At 36.1% G+C, this 12398-nt stretch overlaps 1 protein-coding gene and 1 non-coding gene across 2 annotated transcripts; one reads left to right on the forward strand and one right to left on the reverse strand.

Moving 5' to 3' along the window:
- The first annotated feature begins 430 nt into the window (after positions 1 to 430).
- LOC125866735 (eukaryotic translation initiation factor 4B1) lies at positions 431 to 7838 on the forward strand. Its single transcript, XM_049547078.1, has 3 exons — positions 431 to 1658; positions 5653 to 6156; positions 7384 to 7838. The coding sequence occupies exons 1-3, from the start codon at positions 478 to 480 to the stop codon at positions 7406 to 7408; spliced, it is 1710 nt and encodes a 569-aa protein (XP_049403035.1). The 5' UTR covers positions 431 to 477; the 3' UTR covers positions 7409 to 7838.
- A 2747-nt stretch (positions 7839 to 10585) lies between these two features.
- TRNAR-ACG (transfer RNA arginine (anticodon ACG)) lies at positions 10586 to 10658 on the reverse strand. Its single transcript has one exon. It is a non-coding gene; the product is annotated as a tRNA-Arg (tRNA).
- Between the last annotated feature and the right edge of the window lie 1740 nt (positions 10659 to 12398).

Raw genomic sequence — 12398 nt, forward strand, 5'->3', positions numbered from 1 at the left:
AATTGATAGTGATTTTTTTAACATGTATTAATTATTTGATTTGATGTAAATTAATATACATTTAAGAGTAAATTAATAGGAGTGAATGTGTAATTTACCATATTGATACATGTATAACTAATACCACATAACTAATATTCACTCTCTATCCCGTATAATTATACATAGATTCCCTCATAAGTTATACAAGTATTGTTATGTAGGATTACAAAAAAGGTAAGCAAACACCGTATAAAAATAATATATCAATAACTTTTATACAATATTTGAAAACCTAGCAACTAAAAATTATATAAAATTAATACAGAAATATTGAGGTAATAAGAAAAGAAAAAATGAATTATAATAAAGTGGGTGGTCCGGATATCTCAATTGCAGCCCCGACCTGTTAAGAGTAAATAGAGGTTTGTTTTATAAGTTGGAAAAAAAAAGGAAAGTATCTCATTTTAGAATTGAATTCATTTCCTCTCTTCGAAAATGTCGAAATCTCCATGGGGAAATATCGGCGCTTGGGCCGCCGAAGCCGAAAGGGCCGAAGCCGAGGAAAAGGAACAAGCCGCTGCCGAAGCTGCTGCTGCTGCCGCTGCGCCAACCGGCGCCGGCGCCGGGAAAGACACCCAGAGTTACCCTAGCCTAAAGGAAGCCGTTAACACCAAGCAGAAGAAGAAAACCAAGATGAGCTTACAAGAGTTCACGATGCAGAGCACCTACACCCCTGCCGGAGGCTATGGCTCCGGATCCACTAGCCGCTTAACTCCCGAAGAGATGCTCCGCCTTCCCACCGGTCCAAAGGAACGATCCGCTGATGAAATGCAACATGGTCGTCTTGGTGGTGGGTTTTCTAACTATGGGTCCCGTGGTATGGGCCCACCATCCGGTCGGGGACGAGACCGAGAGGCTGATGGTGACGGTTCCTGGGGTGGTAATCGGAGGTCGTATGGTGGATTTGATGATGATCGACGAGGTCCACCTTCTAGGGGTTCCGATTATGATCAACCATCTAGAGCTGACGAGGTTGATAATTGGGCTTCATCGAAGAAATCGTTACCCATGCAATCACTGGATTCCGGTTCCGCCCGTTCCAATAGGTATGGTTCTCTCGGATCCGGAGATGGAATTTCTAGGGCTGATGGTGATGACAATTGGGGTGCTTCGAAAAAGTCCAATGTCGCCCCACCACCACAAGGGAGGTCTTGGTTCCCTGATTCGAGGCCTGAACCAGAGCGTTGGTCTCGTGAGGCAAACCATGAAAGGCAGAGATTGGTTCTGGATCCGCCCAAGATGGAGGTGGGAAGTGAAAATGTGAACGAGACTGTGGTGAAAGTGAACAAGCCTAATCCATTTGGGGCGGCGAGGCCACGAGAGGAGGTGTTGGCGGAGAAGGGATTGGACTGGAAGAAAATGGATAAGGAAATTGAGGTGAAGAAGGGAATTGGAAGTAGGCCAACAAGCTCACACTCAAGTAGGCCTGGGAGTTCACAGTCGGTCCGTTCTGAAGGCACAACATTGCAAGGGGGAATGGTGGAAGGTGGTGGTGTTAAACCTAAGCCAAAGGTTAATCCTTTTGGAGATGCAAAGCCTAGGGAAGTTTTGCTTGAAGAAAAAGGTTTAGACTGGAGAAAGATTGATTTGGATTTGGAGCATCGACGTGTTGACAGGTTTGGTTTCTTTTCCTACAATTAACACTTCTGAATTGGCATTTGTTTTGATGCTTTCTAAATTGTTAAACTAAAATGGTCGTTGATTGGTGTGGGGTTTGGTATTTTTGGTGACTTGGTGCTATATCCATAGTTCCATACTGTGCAGTTGAGTTACTATCTTGGCTAGTAAGTTGGTAACTATAGTAGTGGCCATATTGGTATGTTCTTTTTTTGGTAAATAAAAGATTTTGTTACCAAACTGGAGTATTACAACATAACAAAAAAACTTTAACTGTATAGTACACCTTCAGCAGAACAAGCCAGTAACCTACCACCTAAATACCCTCCCAGATTAAGTACACAGTAGTACTTCAAGGATTCAGCTTTAGTTCTAGTTTGGTGTTTGAATTTCCTCTGTAGAACACCTCTAGAATGGCATCTTTTAGAATGCCCTCAGCATTTCTTTTTTATTCTGAAACATTCTCATATCTCTCTTGTGCCAGATATGATACACACATCCCACCACAGCCATTCTAAAAATGCTGGCACTACCAGATTTACCCTTAATATTAGCATTCATCCAACCCATCTCCTCTTGCCAGCCCATAATCTGTCTTCTGATCCCTTGCCATAGCAGTATCCTTCTCCAGATATAGGCGGAAAGTGCACACCAAAAAAAAGGATGAAAAATGCTTTCAAATCCTGTTATCACAAGGAGCAAGCTTGGCTGACACGCCAATTAACATGTTTATCTATTGTGTACAGCTTCCCCAAAGCAGCTACTCTCATGATGAAAATCCATTTAGGTGCTTCATAGCTATTACAAAGTATTCTCCTCCAGGGTACTTTCTGGAAGTCACCTAGTAGTTTTTAATTAATACAACATTTTAATAGAAAGCAACTCCAGATATCACTAAGCTCACACATTTGTTCTTGCAACGCCCATGAAGTTTGAAGGTATGTCATTTCCCATGTCTTAAATCTGTTTTATCTTTTATTTTGAGAAATCAAATTCTCAATTTCCCCCCAAAATTTGTCCATGGAATCTAGTCAAAGTATTCGATGTGGGTTGACCAAATCCCGCACTCACATTTGTGTCCTGTTGACATGGGTTTTAAAGCAACAATGAAGAGGCCGCACAACTTAGACCTTATTAGATACATTTTTTGGGGGAGGGAATTTTTCTCAATATTTCTTTTGATGACCGATAAATCCATCTGGCCCCCAACCCTTAGGACCAGTGTTGTGAAAGGCGCTTGCCTTTCGCCCTTGGCGATAAGGCGAGGCGAGGCACTTTCGCCTATTTGCCTCGAGGTGAGGCGAGTTGAAAATGGTGACCTATGGCGACGAAATGGCGACCTTTTGTGACAAGGCTGGCGTCACTTTTTTTTTTTTTTTTTTAAAGGTCTGATTTATAATTAAAAGCCAAAATAGGTTTTTATTTTGGGTATTTTTGCAAACATTCCACATTTGCGATTGCCTCCTCTTCTCCTCAGTCGCGAACCCTTCGTGTTTGCCTCCTTTTTGCAAACACTGACTTTGCGACCTTCTTCTTCAACTGACTTCGCGACTGCTGCTCCTTCGCCGTTTCGCGACTTCTTCTTCTTCTTCTTCAGTTCCTCTCTTCTAATTCTTCTCTTCTTTTCTTCTTCCTCTTCTTCACTACTCTGTTTTTCACTCACTACTGTGCTCTGTTTTTAGTGTGGTAGTGAACAATGTTGTTCACTCACTCAGTGCTCTGTTCACTATTAGTTTTTGAATTAAAATATTTGCTAATATATGTTATTGCTATTAAGATTTTGGATATTTATATGTGCAATTAAAATTTTTAATTTTTGGTATTAATTGGCGCCTTAATTCAAAAAGGCGAGCGCCTCGCGGCTCGCCTTGCCTCGTGGCGAGGCAGGCCCTTGTCACCTTTTGTCGCCTTTCGCCGTTCAAAACACTGCTTAGGACCAACCACAAACTTCGAAACTTGGAGATAATGGGACCACTCTCTGCCCTTGTCCATATTACTCCCCCTGTGCTAATTTATATGACCCACTTTCCTTTTTAGTCAGTCCCAAAAAGAATGACACATGTCTATATTTAGTAGCTATTTAACTTTTAAATGTTCATTTTACCCTCAATGAAATGATTAATAAACACACAAACATCTAACTTATTTTAGTCCACAAGTTTCGAATGTTCTTAAACTCTTTGCCAAGTCAAACTAACTCATATAAATTGGGACGGAGGGAGTAATTGAGAAATAAATGGTTTTCTTGTAGCCAACTAACTGGTACTTTTACTATCCATTTTGTTTAGAGTTCCTGATCAACTTGATTTATAGTTAAATTTTTTACCTTTGTTCCATAAAATGGAGTGATAATTAGTGTTCGTTAAGTTAGTGATAGATAGAAGATTGATACATATTAGTAGTTCTATTTCTCCTTTTGTTTTATATCACGTGTTTGCATAGTACTTGTATATCTGTTTTTGTTATGTCATGTGTTCTCTTCCTTCTACGTGTTGGTTGGAGGAGGTATCGTTGTCTTCCCCTTTGTAAAAGGGCATTAAATGGTTTTTTCATTATCTGTACATGCCTGCTATTGCTGTTGAGTCTTTTTGATGCAAAATAAGGGTGACACCTAGGATTTGATTTATGTGAAGGCTACATGAAAACTTCCCACTCCCTCTGCTAGGCATTGCTATCTTGTACGAGTATATATCACACCATAAATATGTCAGGAAAAAAACAATGTCATGCAAACGCAAGTCCAAAAAAATAAAAATTCAGCCTCCTTATGGGAGCATTACTCCTTCACCTGACCTTGTAAATTTCTTAATTGTTACCACATTAAATCAGTCCTTTCAAATGACAGGACATATGTAGGATGTGGTAAGATAAAGTTAAGTTCATGCTCTTTGATATTAATATCCCATCTTATATTCAAGTCAGCATGCCCGGATGGAAATTGTCATTTTGCAATATTTGTTAGAGAATGTTGTTACTCATTGTGCAAGTTGAAGAGTTTGCCTGGTTATATATTATATATATTAGAGAGTACACCTGTTCCAATAACAACACATAACTTCCTTTTTTGTCTGTCTTAGAAAGGTTAGACAATATTTTCTCTCTTCTTTTGTTCAAACATTACAATCTGACATTATTCATTATTCAAATTTGATGTGATATCCTTTAACTATTGTAAATTTATTACTCGGTACCTGTAATGGTGTGTACTCTCTTGGAATTAGTTGAGGTATGCTTAAGCTGACCTGAACAGCACAGTTATAAAAAGAAGAAACTACTACAATTTTTGTCACATTCCAAAACTAACTTCTTTTTGAAGAACTCATCGCATTTCAAACTAATACCTGAAAAACTTGTCTGTCAAACTCAATAGTTGAATATTGTGCTCTTGATTGCCGCGCTGGTCAAATTTAGGGATGGAGTGAGTATATTTTAGTGTCCATAAGAACTAGTGGTTTCAGTTAGTGGATGAGGCAGGAAATAGGTCCTCTTCACTCCTGAAAGGGTTCTACAACAACAACAACAACAACATACCCAGTGAAATCCCACTAAGTGGGGTCTGGGGAGGGTAGGGTGTACGCAGACCTTACCACTACCTCATGGAGGTAGAGAGGCTGTTTCCGGAGGACCCTCAGCTCAAGTACGACAACCCAAGTAAAAGAAGAGGGTTCTACAATTGTTGGAAATTAGAAAGAATATGGGTTGGGCTGAGTGCTCTGTTTGTACCATTTACCTATCAAACATCCAAGAAAAAAAAAGAAGAAAACGTCATCTTTGTAGAATTTGAAGAACGAGGTTAGGTGATGTTTACTGTATTAAGAAATACTCAAAAATGAGATGCATCTGTATTGGTTATTTAGGGCTTCTGAAGTTTATCTAATCATTTATTATGGTCATTCCTTTTGGTAATTGCTTGAGCAAAAAACAAAGAAAGAAATTAAAGAAAATGAAGAGAGTTTAACCATATTTCTTTTCTTGATCACTTAAACATTTCAGACCAGAGACGGAGGAGGAAAAGAATCTGAAAGAAGAAATAGAGCAGCTCAGAAAGGAAGCTACAGAGTGTTCAGAGGAGGACAAGACTAATTTACAGAATGTGATTAATCAGAAAGAGAAGGACTTGGAACTGCTGATCCGTGATTTGGATGACAAAGTCCGTTTCAGTCAGAAACCCATTCAAAGGCCAGGCTCTGGATCAGGCAGGGGTGCTGGACATCCTGATAGGAGCCTTTCTCATCAAGCATCTTATGAGGACCGTAGAGCTGGTGATCAGATGGACAGGCCTAGATCACGCGGTGGAGGAGATGCATGGGCAAGACCAAGTGACCAAATGGAGAGGCCTCGATCACGTAGTGGTGCAGATGCATGGGCCAGGCAAAATGAACAGGTGGAGAGGCCTCGATCACGGGGTGGTGGAGATGCATGGGCAAGGCCAGGTGATGAGAGAAGATCTTTCCAAGGAGGTAGAGGAGGATATTTTGGCAGCCGGGAGTCTGATAGGTAGAACTCTCTCTCTCTCTCTCTGTCCAGACACATTCACCAACACTTCCCATGCTTATTTTTCCTTGCAGCTATAAGTTTGTTTCTACTTGCCTACTTATTGATGGCACTTGTGTCTAATATTTTTCTTGACTTGAACTGTCTTTCTGTCTCAGAAATCTGCCATGCATAGCATTCCAGAAATCATTTTGGCCTTCTTGTTTTCTCTATATTTTATTCATTTTGGGTCTGTCAAGGGTATAGGATTTTGCAGTACTGTTTTAAGTGGCAATTGCAAATTCAAATATGGTCCAGTCTAAAAGTAAGTAGGAGTTCGTTATTCAAGACGGGATGGATGGATCAAAGAGGATTGTTGTTTTCAAGATGAATCTGTTTTCTGTGATAAATTCTATTTTTAAAGCATCTGTTATCTCATTGATTCTCCAACCACATAGTGTTCTGGTGTTTCAACATCCTACGTGGAATTGTCTTGCGGATAGTTTACTTTCAGGATTTGGTTTTCTGTGAGGTTTTTTCCTCGTCATAGGATTCTTTATGTTCCGAATTTTGGGGGGAAATTGTTGAGTCAGGTGGAAACATTTTCTCTTCTTTTGATGTCTGTTTATAGCATTTTTTTGGCATAGCTTGTTTTTGCAAAGAATTGAAATTACAGTAATATCAAGTGATTGATATACCACAGTGAAGGTGTGACGAGAATTGCAGCTAGTGACATCCCTTTACCATTCCCTGAGAAATTGTGAAAAGAAATGGACAGCACAAAATGTAAAATGCCCATGTATGTGATTTATTCTTTTATTAGTCCTGTTGACTGAATGTCTAAGATATTGCTGAAAGTGGACACAAGGATGAGCAGTGAGTTTTGAACCTGTGGGAGTAACGTATTTTCTCAAACACTGAAATTTCTTTCTGAGAATTTCCAGATGTGATGTTTACTTGTCCAAAAAAAAATCTTGATGTGATGTGAGTTGCTAATGATTCCTGCGGGCAAAGATATTCCAGTCTTGTCCTCCAGGGACTCTGTTGCGAGTATCAAATTCCCACTAAGGGAAGAAATGATATGTGGGATGTAATGAGTTACTATGCATTCTACTCATCCGTTTTGGTACCTCAAGGTAGATGTGGCAGATATATGCTACCCGGGAAGTGGTTAATTTATTTGTCATGGTTTGATGCTTTCTGTTTCTGAGATGTACGATGTTGCTATTAATATCTTGCGTAATTTGGCAGGACAAGATCCGGGGACAAATGGTGATCTTCAAGTACTGTGGATTCTTTGGCCTCTATCGCCTGCTTTTTTTGTCCTCTGACAAATTAGAACAGAATAATATCTTTCGAGTTCCATCTTTTTTGGGTTTTAGTTTTGCTGCAAGGATGATGCTAGAATTACCGAGTGTTGATACGAGCGTTTTTGCAGTGGTTAATTGTCCCATCTCAAAGTTGTGTAAAAGTGCATTTTTCCTCCATTTCTCTTTGGAGGCAGGGTACCTGCTTTGTTTATTGCTCCAAACAACTAATGTAACGTGGAATTGTGGTCATACTTTTGGTTCTCTTTTTTATCCTAATCTTTTTAGTAGGGAGATACCTTTTAAAAGCTTTGCTTATTTATTTAAAAACAATGGTTCCCATGTATTCAATTTTTTGTGCTTGATGTTCTATGAATGAGCCATTTAAGCATTTACCTACCTGCTCCCATCAAGTACTGCATGTAATCTTTTTCTTTTTAAATGGGAAGGCTTTTGGAGAACCCTGTCTTTTGATGCAAAGATTATAAGTTGGAGTGTATCTTTGAATTTCGAAATTCGACAAGTGCTTCCTTAAAGTATGAGGCATCTGGTGTCCTTTTTATTTCTGCTTTGTGGGTTTTACTGTTTAAGGGTGAACAGGGTGCTGATTCCATATGTTTCAGGGATAAATATAGCCTTTCGATTAGATCATGAACTCGTAACTTTTTGATACATCATACAAAATATAGATATATTTGTTAAAATCTATCAAAATTTCAACAAATATTAGATCTAAACCCATAATTTGATGTTTCCATATGAGTTCAATGTTGAGAATCTGAAAATTTTAATCCGAGGCCTATTTTGGTCTTAACTTGGACGGGTTAGAATTGATCGAAGCAATAAATGAGCATGGCTCAATCACTTCAACTCGCTCAAAGTTAACCATTGTGGAAGACTGATAGGTTTATTTGTCTATGAATAGGATAAAAATCGAGTCCACTAAAAATATATTTGTTTTACTAGGAAAAAATTGAGCCTACTGAATTGTGTCCTTAAAGAAAATTATTCTCCTCTATGTATTCAAGGTTATGGAATATATCCTCTCTGGCAGAGGCATATCTAGGAGGAAGTCATCGGGTTCACGTGAACCCATGCTTCCCTCCTGAAATCATATATAGCAGTGTTATATTTTTTTAAAATATATTTAAATATAGATGTGTGAATTCACACTTGAAATATCATATAATGTCGTGCAATGATGATTGGGTGCACCTCTCTAAGTAAGTATAGAAATTTGAATCTTTTATTTATCTTGTTTTATTTTCCTTTCTAAAATTGGGTATCACCTCTCTAAGTGGTTTGGATAGATAAAAAATACTTTTGGACCTATAATTTTAAAATTTTAATGGTTTTTAGTGATAAGAACCTAAATGTTAAACTAATTAAATTATATCTTAGATCCACCTTTTCGTTATAGTACACCCATCATCTCAAAATCCTGAATACACCTATGCTCTCTAAATAAAAAGATTAACTCACCAGTGTAGCGATACCGCAAACTTTGATGAACAACGAACTCACTCGACAATAGTAAATCAAACAAGAATTTTTAAAGTGCAAGAAGAAGAGTAGTAGATCAAAAAAGAATTGTAGTTTAATTCAAAGATAGGAGGAAAGTATGAACATGTGTTTATGGTGTCTTATCACAAAAGTCACAATCCATAAAAAAAGTCGTAAGATTTACAACTTATAGAAAAAATCACAATCCATTTAATGTGAAAAGGTGTTATTCAAATTGTATTGTTTCTCTTAGTGTCTTTTTTTCGAAAAAAAAACACTTTATTTTCCATGCACATCTTTTTAAACCCACCAGTAGGATCATCGTCGTAGAATTAACCGTTACACCTACTTGTTCAACACAATACACCCTTTTGAAAAGAATATCGGCTCTAACAATTCCATTTCCCCTACACGATAGCTCCCTTGAAATTTCCTTAATTACCTTTGTCGTATCAATCGAACTCTTAGATTTATATAAAGTTATTTAAATATGGTCAGTATATGAATATATGTGCGTTATCTGGTCTTGAGACATCTAACTTCTGAGTTCAAGTTTGATATATTCTAAATGTGCAATTATCATTTTTATGAATGTGATGGAAGTCCTAAATTCCGTTGAATTGAGTGGCCATTTAGTTTAAAAGTTTTGATAGATATGGTTCATTTTAATTGTTTAATTATATCTACAACATGTTAGATTAAACTGTAAATACAATGACAATAATCACATAAACCAAGAACGCCTATATAATATAGTGAAATATGTGAAAAGAAGGTGCGTACCTTTATCATCTATAGCAATGAACAACTGAAGACGAATTAGGATGAGTCTTTCTTTCCTTTGGCTTATGACGGCTGACACCTTAAAGGAATGTGTGTTAGGTTAAGGCAGGAGAAGGGACCTAACCTCATAAGTCATATTTATACGATTAGAAGCCTTAACCTAGTGTCTCCCTTATTACAAGCTCACTGATCTCCAACAGGCTTACACTATTACCAGCCTATACATATTATATGAAACGAATACAAGCCCATATGCAATCCACATAAATGCACGACCTTTGTCTTGTCCACTAACTATTACTTTGTCTATTTCAATTTGTTTGGTCTATATTTTAACTTTGTACGTAGTTTAGGAAATAAAAAAAAACTTTTGAATCTTGTAATCTTAAATTAAAAATATATAGAATGTACCAAATGCCCTTGAATTTTGTGGTCATAAACATGTCATATGAAAAGTTGAACTAAAGAGTTGCTAAAAAGAAAAAAAGGATCACTCTTTTTTAAACATGCTAAAAAGAAAAGTAGCTCAAATAAATTGAAACGGAGAAAGTAACATTCAACCCGTTTTACTAAAATGTAATAATAAATTAATGTTAAGTCCACATTTAATAAATAATTCTTATACAACAACCCTCTATGTGTGGGTTTAATTCTTTTTTATAGGACAAATACGTTAATTTGCACGGACTCTTCACTTTCGATGTCACATCCATATCGAATTCCTAAAAATATATTTTTGGAGAATCCGAAACGCATTCATTGACAGTTTTGAAGAGTTTGAGCAGTATAACAAATACGTGAAAATTCTTTTTGACAATAATGAAAGAGTGTCATGGATGATTTTTCCCAAAAAGAAGAAACGACTTCACTGGGGATCGAACCCAGAATCTCTGGTTTCGTAGACCAGCGCCTTATCCATTGGGCCATGAAGTCAACTTATGGTAGTGAAGAACAAACAATTATATTTAAAATAAAACGGATATTACTATTCAGATGCCAAATAAATCACTCCCTCCATCCCAATTTATGTGGCACTTTTCGGATTTCATGATTCAAACAAGTCTATATTTGACCATAAATTTTTTATATATCTTTTAATTATTTTGAATTGCCAATTATTGTGACTTATAATATTTTTTTACGTGGTTTGCAAATATATAAATTTCATTTCAAAAAAATTTAAAGATTCCATGCAAAAATTTCTAGTCAAACTTAAATTGTTTGAATCTCGAAAAACGAAAAGTGCCACATAAATTGAGACATAGAAAATACTTATTTGCTTTCTTTCTTCTTATTATATAGTAAAAGGAATACGACCTTCGATTAGTATTGTGGAGATTTCTTGTGGTCACTAACAAATTGAATAGAAGAAGAAATTACCTTTAAATTTTTAATGTGTAAAAATAAAAAAAAAATCTAGTTTAAAAGGACATAAAATTAAAAACAAATTTATAAGAAATTACGAAACAAAATCTCAGATGCTTGTTATTTGCATTTGTTAATTAGATACTCATTTCAACTTAGGTGTATTTACTCTAATGTGAATAATCCACCCTTTAGATTAAATTTCTCCCTTCATTCAAAAACCTGATTATACAATTTTTTGATTAATCATTCAAAAATTTGATTAAATTAATATTTTTTGCTCCTTTGACAATTCAAACTCATAGGAATTTATACGAAAAAAATGGTACATAGAGAGAGGTGTCAACCATACCCCACGAATTCTATGAGAAGATACAAAGTACAAACATACAAATTTCTCAACATGCCTTTGTTTCTGCGTGTCCAAATAACTTTGACAAACTAATTAATCAAATTATTTTTCTCTAGCAACACAATCCTTTTAGTCAATAAATAAAATCACAAAAATTTTAAAATAAATACAAACATTCAGATGAGTTTATTCTATCTATATAAGTAAAGGGATTTTAAAAAAAATAAATAGTTAGTCGATTAATTTTTTTTAACTCACTTAATTGTAATCTTTTGTAGTGCTGTGTTCTCAATGTATAACACGTGTATAATAAATTTATAACAAATATAAATTATATACATATTATACAGTGGTTATATATGCTATGCATAATTCCTTGGTAATTTCTAGTTTCATCTGGAAAATCATTAAAAATGGAACTGTTACAAATTCGATGAAAGGAGATTATACACGGTATACTAACTAAACATAAAAATATTTTTTGGGGCTAATGTATAGTGTAACAATTTCCAATTTTGATTGACACGATTATCGGGTACTAATAAAAATACCTACACAATTAATTAAGGTGAGCAGAAATTATCTTAAACACTATTGTTTTTTGGTATCATATATAAATATGTTATATATAGATAGACACTTAAATTAGTATAGAGTTGAACAAATAGACAAATATCTTAAGTGACAATTTTACATCTTACATGTCGTTCTATGTGTATTATGTTACATAAAATGTGTGTGTCTACTTGTTCAATTTAATATAAATTTAATTATATTTGTGCACATCTAAAATTGAACAACATATATGTCAACTGAAATCAAATTAAATATCTTATATATTATGAAAATAAAATAGAAGGAAACCAATTAGCTAGGGAGGAGTGCAAGACAGTTGTTCAGAATTCACATGCTAAACAATCCACAGCGCCCCCCCCCCCCCCCCCCCCCCCCCCCCC

Source organism: Solanum stenotomum, chromosome 6 (assembly GCF_019186545.1).
Source record: "Solanum stenotomum isolate F172 chromosome 6, ASM1918654v1, whole genome shotgun sequence".
In the NCBI taxonomy this organism is placed as follows: domain Eukaryota; kingdom Viridiplantae; phylum Streptophyta; class Magnoliopsida; order Solanales; family Solanaceae; genus Solanum; species Solanum stenotomum.